Source organism: Natator depressus, chromosome 10, assembly GCF_965152275.1.
Source record: "Natator depressus isolate rNatDep1 chromosome 10, rNatDep2.hap1, whole genome shotgun sequence".
Lineage (NCBI taxonomy): Eukaryota > Metazoa > Chordata > Testudines > Cheloniidae > Natator > Natator depressus.
This window is the reverse complement of record NC_134243.1, coordinates 57,612,147-57,626,891: the sequence shown is the minus strand read 5'-3', so window position 1 is coordinate 57,626,891 and position 14,745 is coordinate 57,612,147. Positions and strand designations below refer to the sequence as shown.

The 14,745-nt window shown below is 41.5% G+C and overlaps 1 protein-coding gene across 2 annotated transcripts in view; it reads left to right on the top strand.

Annotated features, from left to right (window-relative positions):
• Positions 1-14,745, top strand: part of AQP9 (aquaporin 9) — a 35,121-nt gene that overhangs the window by 18,556 nt on the left and 1,820 nt on the right. For both annotated transcript variants that reach the window (XM_074964757.1, XM_074964758.1), the window contains exons 3-5: positions 2,284-2,421; positions 7,074-7,192; positions 9,598-9,815. In XM_074964757.1, the coding sequence (XP_074820858.1) occupies positions 2,284-2,421; positions 7,074-7,192; positions 9,598-9,815 (475 nt within the window). The remainder of the gene's footprint in view (positions 1-2,283; positions 2,422-7,073; positions 7,193-9,597; positions 9,816-14,745) is intronic.

Below are 14,745 nucleotides of genomic sequence, written 5' to 3'. Positions count from 1 at the left end.
ACTGACTGAGAGGATGTTTCTAGGTTCATACCAAGAAGTGGTTCAGTGTATTGTGAAACAGCCAGATCTCATTACCTCCACTCAGACAGATAAGTCAATAGTACCACACCAGCTTAATTTGATAGTACAATATGTCGGAATGCTGTTCTAATCTGAGCAAGGATTAACTACGGCTGTTCCTTGTGATGTGGATAGGGTTCGGTTAGGTCTTCCAATGCAGCACTATGAAAATAATCTGGAAAGCACATCTCACTTTTTGTACCTTTAAAGGATATTCATCTGAACCTGTCTAAAATATATGGGGCTCGACTGTGGCAAGGTTGCAAAGCTTTTTCTTTGAGAAGGGATTCTGCATGCAGCCAATTTTCTCTAGGAAAGACCAGATGTGTCAATAGGATGCGACAACCCAACATCTAATGATTTGTATATGTAGTAGAATATCTGCCTCCACATAGCCTCATTAATAAACCCTATGGCTCACTGGAATCCTGCATTCCCATGGCTAAGTGCTGCTGACATCCTTCGCATTGGTACTTTAGGAAATTCTAACTCCCTGTATCATATGGTTAAAGGTCTGGACAATCTGAGCTTTCTTCTAGATGCCATTTTAAGGGAATTTCCCTTTTCCCCACCATTCTGGGGCTGTCCACATCCCTGTCAATGCCCTGAGAATTCCCCTCCCCACACTTTTTCCTCATTTCACTGTTGATGCTTCCCCATCCTTCTGGCTGAATTAGAATGGAAATTACACTTTCCAAAGCCTGTCAATACTGTTATTTCATCATTTGAAGGAGCAGCAGGTGGCTCAAAGACCAAGAATCTTGAGTCTCCCAAGTCAGTGGTAAATCTACCCAGTAGACTAGCCCATTGCAGATCTAATTTTATCAGCCATTTCTAATGAGCTCCTTTTCCAGGTTATAAGCATCTCCCCTGCATGTACTCGCTAAGAACAGGTGGGGGATTGTTGAAAGAAAATAAAATTCTTCCTTTCAGATAGAGCAAGGAAAAAGAAAGAAAAGACAAGAACATATGAAATTCACATGAAGGATTGTTAAGTTCCAATCCATCTATTAGCTCTATGATGAAGAATTAGAAGAATTCATTCCAGATTGATGCCACTAGGTGACAGTTTTGGAAAGGATACAAGGGACGTGTTTATCCTACTTGTTATCTGTGTTTATCTGTTCACATGTCATAGGTGCTTATGTTTCACAAGAAGATAACACAGTGCAAGTACACATGGAAATAGGAGAGAGACACCCTTTCTCCATTGCTATCCTTTGACAAAGGTCACTTTCTTATATACATATTATCAAAGACAAAGGCCATTATTTTTCTTACCTCAATATATCCCTGAATGTGGCTTTACCTGGAAGTTACCACATGGCATGTTCTACATTGTAGCAAAATCCAAATTCACCATGTTTACATTTTAGATATCTTGAAGTCTACTTATTACTGTAACTAGAAATATGCATTTCTTAAGCATCTACTGCACATCCAGCAATAATGAGGTTTACAAAGGCATTCAACACTTTTCCCCAATGCGGATGAAAAGGTGTTGAGGGAAGTGGATAATACATGACATAACAAACAACATGATTCAGATGTTGATAATGAAGTTGTTACAGTAAACTCAGCTACTGGAGAAATCTCGTCCTTCCTAAATATCTAGGTACTTACATGGTCCCTGTCACAAATGCATCTGAGCATTTCCGAAATATTTAAAAATAGATCCCTCTGCGTCCACAGGGTCACCCCAGCAGCCCCCTGACCGCACGCCCTCCTGAACTCAGCATAGGAGTGTGGTGAGGGGCAAGAGTGTGTCTATTCACTGGTGATCCCCAGATTCCAGATAGCCTCTAGCCAGCACACCTGAGCAGTCTGAGGTGATTTTACTTAATGCCAGGGAAGGCTCAGTTCCCATCCAGCCCCAGGATCAAAGAGGACAGCATAAAGATGACTTAATGCCACCTTCTCCTGAGTGCAGCTCAGATGTAGCCCAGAATCCAGATCAAGATTAGCAGCGTGACCAAGTCAACATTACTTCTTAATCTTAATAAATGCTTGGGAAACAGAATGAACAGTCAATAACATTCTAATGAGACGCCCTCCCCACAAATGCTGAGAAGAGTGAGCGGTAGCAAAATAACCCCATTGCCCAGCAAACCTAGGCACATAGTCTAGTGTTTAAAAGTGCTCACATTTTTACAAACACTCCACCTCCTCCTATTTCTCTGTGTTGTCTATATTATCGGTATTATTTTGTGATTTATTTTTCAGGTGGTCACATAAACCCAGCTGTTTCATTAGCCATGTGTGCAACTGGAAGGTTGAAATGGACCAAATTACCTTTTTATATATTAGCACAATTCTTGGGAGCATTTGTTGGAGCAGCCGCTGTCTTTGGGATTTATTATGGTGAGTATATAGTAGAGACACCTATAGGACTTGCTAGAAGTAAGGAAATCTCTGAGACCCTAATGCTTCGATGAGTTCCAAGCAGGCACAGAGGTCTGCCACACACAGTTCATTGTGGGACTGGGGCCTATGTCACAAAAGAGAAAGGAAGAACTAAGGGGGAAGGCTCTGACCTCCCAAGTGTTCGACAACACTAACATTTCAGAAAACAGAAAAAGTTCTGAAATGTAGAAAAAATGACTCATTCTTGGGACATTAGATACTCTAAGAACATGTATTTCTCACAAAGACTTTTACTTATTTAATTCTTAGCATGTATATAGGGCTCCTCCTCCTCCTCCAAGGACTTTAGAAATAATAAAGGACAGATCCAACAGCCCTTATGTGAGTAACACCAACGGTGTTCAGTGAGACTTCAGATTGGGAGATGAAGTCCCGCCTGACTAAATCTCATACCACCTCTTTGAGCTAGGTATTAACCCTATTTTATAGATGGAAACTGAGGCAGAGGGGTTAAGTGGTCACATATTAGAGGCAAGACTAGAATGCAAGAATTCCTGACTCCCCACTCTGTCTGGGCCATGCTTCTCTCTATGACATATTGTGGCATGATAGAAAAATAAAATGTCAGATTGGATATTTATAGGCTTCCCTGGCTAGATAAATCCTCCAGGACTAGGTCATTTCTTTAATCTCTGATTTTTGTTTAAAAGGACTCACGCCATGCTTCTGTGGTCCCATCCTTAATTCTGTTGATCTCTGTGGGTGTTTTTATTTCATTAATGCTCTTTTTCTTTGTTTTCTGCTACTGTCTCCTAGAATCTAGGATTACAGGAATTCTCTTTTCTCCCATTTCCCTAGGTCCTGTACTATCTCTCTCCTTTAGTCCTCATTCAATCCCTACATCCATATATGCGCCTCCCATTATACTATTGCTTGTAATTCCTGAAGCCAGGTAAACTCTTCCAAAGCACCAAAGTGACTTAGGAGCCCAAGTCTCATCCTAAAAAGTGATTTAGGCACTTATGTGCTTTTTATAATTTTAACCCACATCACTTGCCTGTGCTATTTTCTTTCACCACCAGTGATGTCCAAGGGAGAGATGATACTTCACACAACAGAATTCTGTGATAATTTGACTGATGTACATATGGAATTTTTAAAGATATACAGAATTAAACAAAAGTAGGGCACAGTTAAAAAGTTTTCTTTTCCCTTTTTATTAGTAGATAGTTGTGATGGAACCATCCACCAATGAGAAGGAGGGAGCCCGAGGGGGGAAAACTAGTCAAGAGCTCACCCAAAAGCCATTCACAGTTAAACTAATCTCAGCTCCACACAAAGCTAGAACATAAAAAACAACCATGGGGTGTAGATGGCAGAGATGTTTTTTTTCTTTAGCTGGGCCTTTTATTACAAAAAGTAGAAACCTGGGCACTCTTACCTCTGAGAAGTTTCTAAAACCATTTTGGGTCTCTCCGGCTCTAGCCAAAGCCAGAATACTTACCAGTGACCTCCATTATGATATAGGTGAGGCTATTTCTACGCTCACATAGCATCACTTGAAGGCAGGAGTGTGGCACAGAAAGCAATGCTCAGTTTCTTCTCATTGTTTGTTTTTCATGGGTGCTTGGTGCTGGTGATCCCTTCCTTAGAATCACAGAATATCAGGGTTGGAAGGGACCTCAGGAGGTCATCTAGTCCAATCCCCTGCTCAAAGCAGGACCAATCCACAACTAAATCATCCCAACCAGGGCTTTGTCAAGCCTGACCTTAAAAACTTCAAAGGAAGAAGATTCCACCACCTCCCTAGGTAATGCATTCCAGTGCTTCACCACCCTCCCAGTGAAAAAGTTTTTCCTAATATCCAACCTAAACCTCCCCCACTGCAACTTGAGACCATTACTCCTCGTTCTGTCATCTGCTACCACTGAGAACAGTCTAAATCCATCCTCTTTGGAACCCCCTTTCAGGTAGTTGAAAGCAGCTATCAAATCCCCCCTCATTCTTCTCTTCCGCAGACTAAACAATCCCAGTTCCCTCAGCCTCTCCTCATAAGTCATGTGTTCCAGTCCCCTAATCATTTTTATTGCCCTCTGCTGGACGTTTTCCAATTTTTCCACATCCTTCTTGTAGTGTGGGGCTCAAAACTGGACACAGTACTCCAGCTGAGGCCTCACCAATGTCGAATAGAGGGGAACGATCATGTCCCTCGATCTGCTGGCAATGCCCCTACTTATACATCCCAAAATGCCATTGGCCTTCTTGGCAACAAGGGCACACTGTTGACTCATATCCAGCTTCTCGTCCACTGTAACCCCTAGGTCCTTTTCTGCAGAACTGCTGCCTAGCCATTCGGTCCCTGGTCTGTAGTGGTACATGGGATTCTTCCATCCTAAGTTCAGGACTCTGCACTTGTCCTTATTGATTTCTTTTGGCCCAATCCTCTAATTTGTCTAGGGCCCTCTGTATCCTATCCCTACCCTCCAGTGTATCTACCTCTCCTCCCAGTTTAGTGTCATCTGCAAACTTGCTGAGGGTGCAATCCACGCCATCCTCCAGATCATTAATGAAGATATTGAACAAACCGGCCCCAGGACTGACCCTTGGAGCACTCCACTTGATACCGGCTGCCAACTAGACATGGAGCCATTGGTCACTACCCGTTGAGCCAGACAACCTAGCCAGCTTTCTAACCACCTTATCATCCATTCATCCAGCCAATACTTCTTTAACTTGCTGGCAAGAATACTGTGGGAGACTGTGTCAAAAGCTTTGCTAAAGTCAAGGAATAACACGTCCACTGCTTTCCCCTCATCCACAGAGCCAGTTATCTCATCATAGAAGGCAATTAGATTAGTCAGGCATGACTTGCCCTTGGTGAATCCATGCTGACTGTTCCTGATCACTTTCCTCTCCTCTAAGTGCTTCAGAATTGATTCCTTGAGGATCTGCTCCATGATTTTTCCAGGGACTGAGGTGAGGCTGACTGGCCTGTAGTTCCCTGGATCCTCCTTCTTCCTTTTTTTAAAGATGGGCACTACATTAGCCTTTTTCCAGTTGTCCAGGACCTCTCCCCATCGCCATGAGTTTTCAAAAGATAATGGCCAACGGCTCTGCAATCACTTCCTCCTGGTCAGGCAGGGTGCCAAGGTGGCAACTTGTTTTTAGATAGTTAACACGCTACAAACTCACAGACAGAAAGTTATGAATCTCCCGCCCCACCACATGGGCAGTGGAGGGTGGCAGACTGGCTGAAGCAAAAGGAAGGTGGAGCAAGGGGACTATTCAGGCAGGTTTCCACGGCCTTGGAGCCCAGCCCAAGTTCGACGCAGTTCTAGTAAGAGCTCATTCCAGGTTAGGATCCAGGCAGAAAATCTGGAAAGCTGGATCTTTAGGACCAGAATTTTGTTACCTCAAATTTTATAAGTCAAATTACAGAAAGCTTTACATTAAAATACCTTATTTTGATATATATAATGGATTCCTCATTTCTTTCGGTCCTAATGAGTTTTCCCCACAACACCATACTGCAGCTGTAGTGTAACAATAAGATATTCCCTTCTCAGCCAAGATTTTCAAAACTGAGGGGTGTTTCGGATGTCTGACTTGAGACACCTTAAAGGGACCTGACTTTCACAGGGTGGGTGCTTAGCACATGGTGATAATCAGGTCTCGAAAAGGTGTCTCAGGTTTAGCACCCAAGAATCGATCACAAGTCACTTTAAAAAATCTTGGCCATCATGAAGACCAATGCTAGAAGTGGTACTACTTTACGTACAGATAAAAAGATAAGAGAGAACTAACCGTGTTCTGTCTGCTATTTAAAAGAAAAAGTACGTTGGATAACTAGGAAAATGAGAGAGCCATTTCTTTTAGGCTTTAGCCCTTCTTTTAGGAGGGACTATAATTTGGGAAAGGAATGCAACTCCGAAGACATTGGTAAACACTAAATTAGATAGAGAAATTAAGAGTAATAAGGCACCAACTCCCATGCCACCAAGCAGGGCCTTCCAGGGAGCTGAGCTCTTTGGCTGGGGAATGGCCACATCTGAGAGAAGTGACTCCCTTTTCCAGGCTGGCAGATGTTCAGGTATCAGAAGAAATTTCTGGCAGTTGGTTGAAGTAAAGCCCTCACACAGAGCAGGGAATGCAAGCTCTTTTGGGGCCAGAGATCTCTCAGGAGTGTTCCTTCACCACAGCAAGGGACTGTATAACATAATGTAATGCAAAAAGTAATGTGGCATTATTCCCTGGCTGCTGGTAACCTGAATGGTTTTACAACAGTAAAATCAGAATGCTGCTGAAATCGGATATCTGAAGATGTCATGTCAGGTCTAGAAACATTTTGCAGAACAATATAAATGTGTTCAAGACCAGGAAACTTTTCCAAGCACTGGTTTGGGGCAGCAATCAGAAAGAAAGAACACATGAGCCTGGATTTGAAAGATGGAACGTAAGAGACAAGAGGTGCACTGCAGTGCCTGAATGCACAGGAGCAGAAATGAGACACTGTGGAGGTGGTTTTATCATTCCTCGGCCATAAATAAAACAGGACCCAATAGTTTCCAAACGAGAATGTGATGTGCAATTCCCACTGTATGTAATGTTGATAAGTAAGCATAACCAGGCAATGGATATGTTTTCTGTAGATGCATTCATGAACTACAGTGGTGGAGAGCTTATAGTTACAGGATCTAATGCAACCGCACATATTTTTGCAACCTATCCAGCTCCACATCTGTCCCTGATAAGTGGATTTGCAGATCAAGTAAGTACACAGAGAAAAACAAAAAAACCTAGTCTTGTTACATTTGTTGTCTTGATTGTAGAAACAAAATGCTGAAAAACATAAAATTGGCCAATAAAAAAACCCAACGATTAAAATTCTAACAACTGTGGCCAAGTTTATCATTTTGGTCACTCCTTGTTATGCATTATAGTAATGACAAGATATGACCGTTTGCAGAGAGAAAATTTCATTCAGATTGCAATAGGGTGACCAGATGCCCCCATTTTATAGAGACAGGCCCAATTTTTGGGTCTTTTTCTTATATAGGCTCCTATTACCCCCCACCCCCTGTCCCGATTTTTCACATTTGCTGTCTGGTCACCCTAAATTGCAAGCAAAACTCTTTAAAATTGCTCTTTCCAGCTGGGAGAGCCATGTTAAACCCCAGGTAACAGCTATTCTTATCCACACAGTCTTTGGAATTCTTCTACTATTTTATGTTTGTCAATGCATTGAGCCAGATCCTCAGCTAATGCAAATCAGCAATGCTCCACTGTCTCCAGGGGAGTACACCAATTTATACCTGCTGGGGTTCTGGCCCATTTGGTACATGTCCCTTGCTAAATAGCAGTTTACCCCTAGAACCACAGTCATTTATTTGTTACCTTTAACTCCCTCATAGATGTCTCTTCACCCCACTCCGCACAAATTTTTGATGATTAAAGAAAAACTGAGAGGATCCACCAGAGCTATCAAAAGAATGGAAATTCCATTTGGTGAAGGATTTTGAAATTTTCAAAACATGGCTTCATTTCAAATCTGAACAAAACCTGAACATTCCAAAATTCTCTGCAAAAGAATTTTTAAAAAAAATTGTAGTGTATTGATCAATATTTTGCAACAAAGTAAATTTTTATTTTATATTAAATACATGACATACCAAAAAATTTCAAAATGAAAAGTCATTTCAAAGCAAATAATAAATAAATAAATAATCCATTCCAAAAATGTCAACATTGGATGTTTTGACACTGTCAGAACTCTCCCCTTCCACCCCTCCACAGGTTTTTCTCCAAAATAAAATTTTTGGGACATTGACCCAATTTTCCAAATTATTTTGATTTTGTCAGAACTGTCTTTTCTCACAGAAAACTGTTTTGTCAAAGTTTTTCCATGCAGCTCTATTAAAAATTATGTCATAAGTCATATGCACAAAGGGCCCAAATTAAGGTTGTACAGGCAATGAAAATTCTGACATTTCCTAACTTTTGAAAACTTTTGAGTGCTTAACTTAGTAAACTTATTGTTCTTTAAATGTAGGTTTTGGATGTAATACCAGAATAAAGGTTCTCTGTCTCTCGCTCTCTTTTTTTAAACTGTAAATTTAGGGGAGTAAGCTGTATCTGCATAAGTCACCTTTATACTGGTATATAAAATTTACCAAATTAGGAGTTGTACTAATTTAATGATATCGGTAAAAAATATCACACTCTTAACCAAAATAGCTAAATTACTACAAAAACCTGATCGTAGATGAGTCCTCAGACACTGGGGGACATCTCTCTTTCTCTCTCTCTCTCCTGCTTCACTTGTTCAGGCTTGTAAACAAATCTTGCCACTTCCTTCTCTACATTTCTAAGATTTGTCCTTTGCTTTCTGTTTAGACAGTCTCATCCTTTGTGTCTATGTACACACACACACTTTACATAAAGTTAACTAGAATCAAGCAGAGCTACTTGTGACTGTATGAAGTACTCAGTGGGTGGGAAAGGTGATTTTTCTTCTTCAGAAGCATCCTAGACAGCAAGTAAAGCAACCCTGGATACATTTCCAGGTAAGCACACTGGGCTGACTAATGGAAGTTTTGCCTGTACAGAGTCTGCAGGATTAAGCCCATCATCAGCAAATGGTTCTGTAGCAACATTTTTAATGTGCATGGATGCTGTGTTTAAATAGTCACTTCGACTGACTATCAAAATGTGCAACAGGGACTGCTGAGCAAAGCAGAAATATGAAGCAATTAGTTTTGTGCGGGCAAAATCATTGCATAAAGGAATGTGATCTGCCAGGTACCAGCAGCTTCAGTTTACATTGCATTTCTCTGCTTGCATTTTTCAGTATTTTTTTATCTATTATTGCTCGGGCACCTTTCTATTATGTGTTTGCAAATGATGAACATTTGGGTGGAGTTGGATTTTTTTTATTTTGGATGCTTACTGCTAATAAGGGACAAACCAGACCATATTCCTATCACCTTGAACTATAGGGACAGTGGGATCACAACTGGGCTGCTCTGTCCTCTCTCCGTAGTGGAATGAATCTGATCATCAAATCCAAACTTCACCAAATTTGGGGGAAGTTCAGATTCTGATCCAGAAGGCCCCCTCTTTATTTAGAGCTTATATATATATATTTATTCAATATATTTTCTTTTCATTGGACAGGTGATGTCAACAGCTCTTCTTGTTCTGATTGTCTTTGCTATTTTTGACACCAAAAATATGGGCGTACCAAAGGGCTTGGAACCAATTGCAGTTGGGCTTCTTATCCTTCTGCTCACTTGTTCCTTGGGAATGAACAGTGGCTGTGCCATGAACCCAGCGAGGGACCTAAGTCCAAGGATTTTCACAGCTATAGCAGGATGGGGTTTCGAAGTATTCACGTAAGTAATTCTTGCATCAGTGGGATGTGAATATATTCCTGTTAAGTGTTCTGCTGAACGACTAAGACCCTGATCAAGCCTGGTACTTCAGCACATACCATACTCACCTGCGTATAAAATAGTCCCAGTGAAGTCTATTCATGTACTTGAAGTTTGACACGTGATAAAGTACCTTGCCTTAATGAGGATTTTCGGCACATCTAGAAAATAAAACTTGCATTTCCTCAAAGACCAGGTACAGTTTCAGACAGACTCTCCTAAAATAGTATGGGGTCTCAGATAACACTGCAAATAGCATAAAGGAAACGCTTTCTTCTCTCACAACAGTTTTCATAAAGAACAAAAACTGCTGTAGAGAGTCAGCAATTAGTACAGTGATAGGTGCACTAAAAGCCATAGCTAGATCAGACAAGGTGGGTGAGGTAATGTCTTTCATTGGACCAACTTCTGAGGGTGAAAGACACAAGTCTCCGAGCTTACACAGGGCTCTTCTTCAGGTCTGGGAAAGGTAAGAAGAACTCTGTGTAAGCTTGGAAGCTTGTCTCTTTCACAGAAGTTGGTCCAATAACAGATATTACCTCTCCTACCTTGGCTCTCTAATATCCTGGGACCAACCTGGCAGCAATAATGCTGAAAACAAAATAAATAGATCAGGCTGACTTGGACTGTTATTTTGAGAGCTGAATGCATGTAATTGCAGAAATATGAAAAATCTAAAGGCCTGATTTTTAGGCTGTGTGATGCCTCCTTAGTTTTCATGTTTCAGCATGCACTCTCAAATCCCTGGTTTGTACACACTGAGCTGGCTAGGCACACAGCCATGTGCACATACCAAAAGCAAAGCTCACCTGTAACCAGTTGTATCCAGGTGCCTCTTTTGTACATACACAAACAGCACTGTTTTCAAATCTTTCTTCAGGAGGAGGCTCCTCTGGTTGGTTAGTTTTGTATTGCTAATTATTTACAGGTAGGAATCCCAAGTACTCACCACAACTACTTAAAGCCCCTAGATATCAACAGGATAAATATCCAGAGCACCTAATATTCCATACAAAGACATTTAATACTACTACACAGCTCTTACGTAGCAAGTTTTTCTATCCATAGATCTCAAAATATTTATAAAAAGAGGCCAGTATCATTACCCCATTTTCCAGACAGGGAAACTGAGGCACAGAGTGCCTGTGAAATGACTTGCCCAGGGTCACCCAACAGGCCAGTGGCAGAGCTGGGAATAGATTCCAGGTCTCCTGAGTTCCAGGCCAGTGCTCTATCCACTGGGCGATATTGCCTTCTAAAAAATGGAGCACATGCAATGTAAGATTTCATATCCGGGAAAAAAACTTTCATTATAAATAGGCAATTTTGCTGGAGAAGGTTGGGAAGCCTTGTCATACAGTAATCTAATCATAGATTCCCTAGGAACTCCCCTCTCCTCATATGAGGTGTCATACACATTTATATTTTAAAATCTACAGGAAAACTATGCTCAGAAGAAAATGCATTCGTTACCTGTTTCAGATCATTTCTGCTAGTTTTGCTTGGGATTTATAGTCAGGTGGGAAATATATCCACACTGAAAAGACCATATTGAGCATTTAAAAGGGAGAGCACAGAATGTCTGGCAGCAGATCTTTGAAACCACAAGATAAAATAATCTGAGCAGTCTTAGAGACATATAAATTAAGTAGGACATCTTCCTCTCTGTCCTCATTTACCCTACAGCTGTAACTGGGGAGCCAGTTACAACATACTTGTTCCCTTACCCATTTACAACATAGTTCCAAGTTGGAGTACAGAAAGTTACATGGAGTGTTACATAACTGGGCTAAAACTTAGGTACAGTATGTTGGTTGCAGAATACAGATAAGGTCTTGAATATGCTGAAGTTTGAATAATATTGTAAGCAGGTCAGTGGCAGGATTTCTATAATCATTGTGGACAGATTTGGTTTTGCCTAACCCATGTTAGAAATGTGTTGTCAAACCGTTCTGTATACTTCAGAGGGGGACAGAGAGGGTTGTCTGTAGTACAGTTTGGATAACTTACTCAGACAAGTAGGTCCTATTGAAGTCTACTGTCTCAACGGAAAGCCAAAGTTTTCAAGGTTTATCCCTCTGAACAGGGCAATAATGCTTAACAGCCATGCTTAAACATGGTTTCCACTAACAGTTCTGGTTACAGTGGGGGGGGAGCCAGAGATTCAGATACAAATGCTCAACCTTGCAGTTGATTAGCTGGCAGGTTAACAAAATGTGAAGAGGTGATGAGCGACATTGCTACAGATGAGTATTTTGCTACAATATCTGAAACTATCTAGCAGCAGTGGAATTTTCCCCCCCGTGTTTATCATATCTTCCTTTTTAACCAGGGCCCACGATGATTCCGAAAGGCTAGGTAAGCACGCAGTGTTTCCTTTAGAGATATTAGCATTTCACTGACTAGCAGACTGAAAGTTCTGTATGAGCTGTGCAGCCAGTACTGTTCCTTTCAATATTACATCTGCAGTGTATTTAGACTCCCCTGAAACTGCCTCTGAATTCCTTTAGAGAGACAAGGTGGGTGAGGCAATGTCTTTTATTGGATCAACTTCTGTTGGAGAGAGAGACAAGCTTTCAAGCCACCCAGAGCCCTCTTCAGGTCAGAATTCCTTTGTGTTGGGTTGGTTTTTTTTAGTTATAGTGTGTAGTAATAGTGCCCTCTGGTGGCTAGCTGCAAGAGATCAGTCCTAATATTTCCATACTGAAGCTTTAGGGATTTATCATCTATCAACGTCTCCTATTTAAAGGTTATAGGTAGCACTCAGATATCTACCGCCTACACACATCTCTGCTGACATGTCTGGTTTGAATGATGCAATTACCAAACAGCATTAACTAAAACCAGTTTCTGTTCTGGAGAAGTCTAGAGGAACTACATAAGGCAGTGGTTCCCAGACTTGTTCCACCGCTTGTGCAGGGAAAGCCCCTGGCGGGCCGGGCCGGTTGGTTTACCTGCCGCGTCCGCAGGTTCGGCCGATCGCAGCTCCTAGTGGCCGCGGTTCATTGCTCCAGGCCAATGGGAGCTGTTGGAAGTGGCACGGGCCAAGGGATGTACTGGCCTCCGCTTCCAGCAGATTTTCTGCTTTGCCCAGTTTTGGGTGTAGCAAAGTGTGGAGCTATTACTGAGCTAATTACAGCTCCCCAAAGGACCATGAACCAGCTGGGGATGACCGGAGTGCAGTGTATTTCAGCCACTCCTACTCCTCACCTATACCATGCTCCCTGAGCCAGAGGCTGCAGAAAAGAAAGCATAGGCATCAGCTTTGTCAGCTCTGCATCCACTGTGTACTCTTTTGCCCTGAACTGCCGCAGAGGTAACTACCTGCAAGCTCCCTTAGTCTTCAGTTGCATGAATAAAGTGGGCAGAATGTGTCCCTTTAGTAGTAGTGGTAGAGAAAATACTTTATCATCACAAAGACATAATTGGATGATTTCCTTCTGACCTGGCAGCACAGCTGTATGCTGGGCAATAGGAGAACTAAATGTGCATCAATGGAGCTAAGGGATGTCACAGAGTACTTGTCTCTGTTTCAGTGGAGGAGGACAGAAGGTAATGGCAACTCACAACTCAAGCATGTCCTGATCTCAGTTTAGTTTTGGCATCAGCTCCAGGGCAGCTGCTCTTGCACCCTCCTAGCAGGAGGGAAAATGCCAGAACTTCAGTTGTCCAGTGCAAGTAAGGGCCATAATTTAGAGAAGATAAAATAGAGAGCACCAGGGTCCCATCTTCACTGGCTTTGTTTGGAACAGGGACATGCACACACATGCAAGACACAGTTGGAGTTTTGCATGTGTAGATCAACGGCACAAAGACTACTGAGTACACCTTGTCACAGCAATCCAGAGCCCAGACGGCCATTCAAGTCTGAGCAATGAATGGAGCCAAAACTCAGTGGGACAATGTCAAGGACTATTTTGTACCCTCTAGCAAGATCTTAACAACTCCAAAGGAGAAACTCCAGACTATGGCATAAAGACTGAGTAAAGGAAGAATAATTTCATGAAATGGACATTGTGAAGACTGCAACAAATACCACTGTACTTGTACTGTGGCTAAACATAAATTCACTTCCACATAAAATTATGCTGTCATGCACTGCGCAATTATTTACATAATTTTAAAATTAGATTTGCCATTGTTTGTAGTAATCTCCTAGAATCGTCTTCCAATAAAATCCTTTCTCAAATTAATTTATCTTTTTGTATTTGGGGAAAATACGTTCCCTCTTCATTTCCAGTATGCATTAAATGTAAGTGACTCTTTTCTCCTTGAGAATCACATCTTCAATTGATATATCATGTTATTGAGCCAAAACAGCTCATTATACCAGCACAGTTGAGTATATCATCAGAGCTCTGGGACCAGTGCTCAGAAGGAACTGCTGCTGTTAAGTGAATATGTCTAGGATACACACGTATAGTAGCTACCTGTATTACCCATAGACCCAGCCCCATTGAAATCAAATGGCAAAATTTCCATTGACTTTAATGGAACCAAAATTTCACCCTTAGACTCTACAAGGGTTTCCATCAGGGTACTGCAATTATAAGACGGCTCAGTTTTAGGCCAGCGTCTTTTTTAATTATTACTGAAAGAAAACCTCACACCTTAAAACAGAGATAATAAACTTCCTTATGAAACTTGAATCTTGACCACTCTAGTCAAGCATAATATACTTTACACTTTAGTATGTTAAACTATACTCTTCAAGACACCCATAACATACTATACTTCTCAAGCAAAACATTGTATACTATGTGAATATAGGGCCTGATCCTGCAAACCATTCCTCATGTAAGCAGAAAAATTGAGACATACCTGTGCAATCATCACACTTGATGTTTCCAGCTGCCCATTAATGTGTGTTCATCATCTGACAATGTAGTGC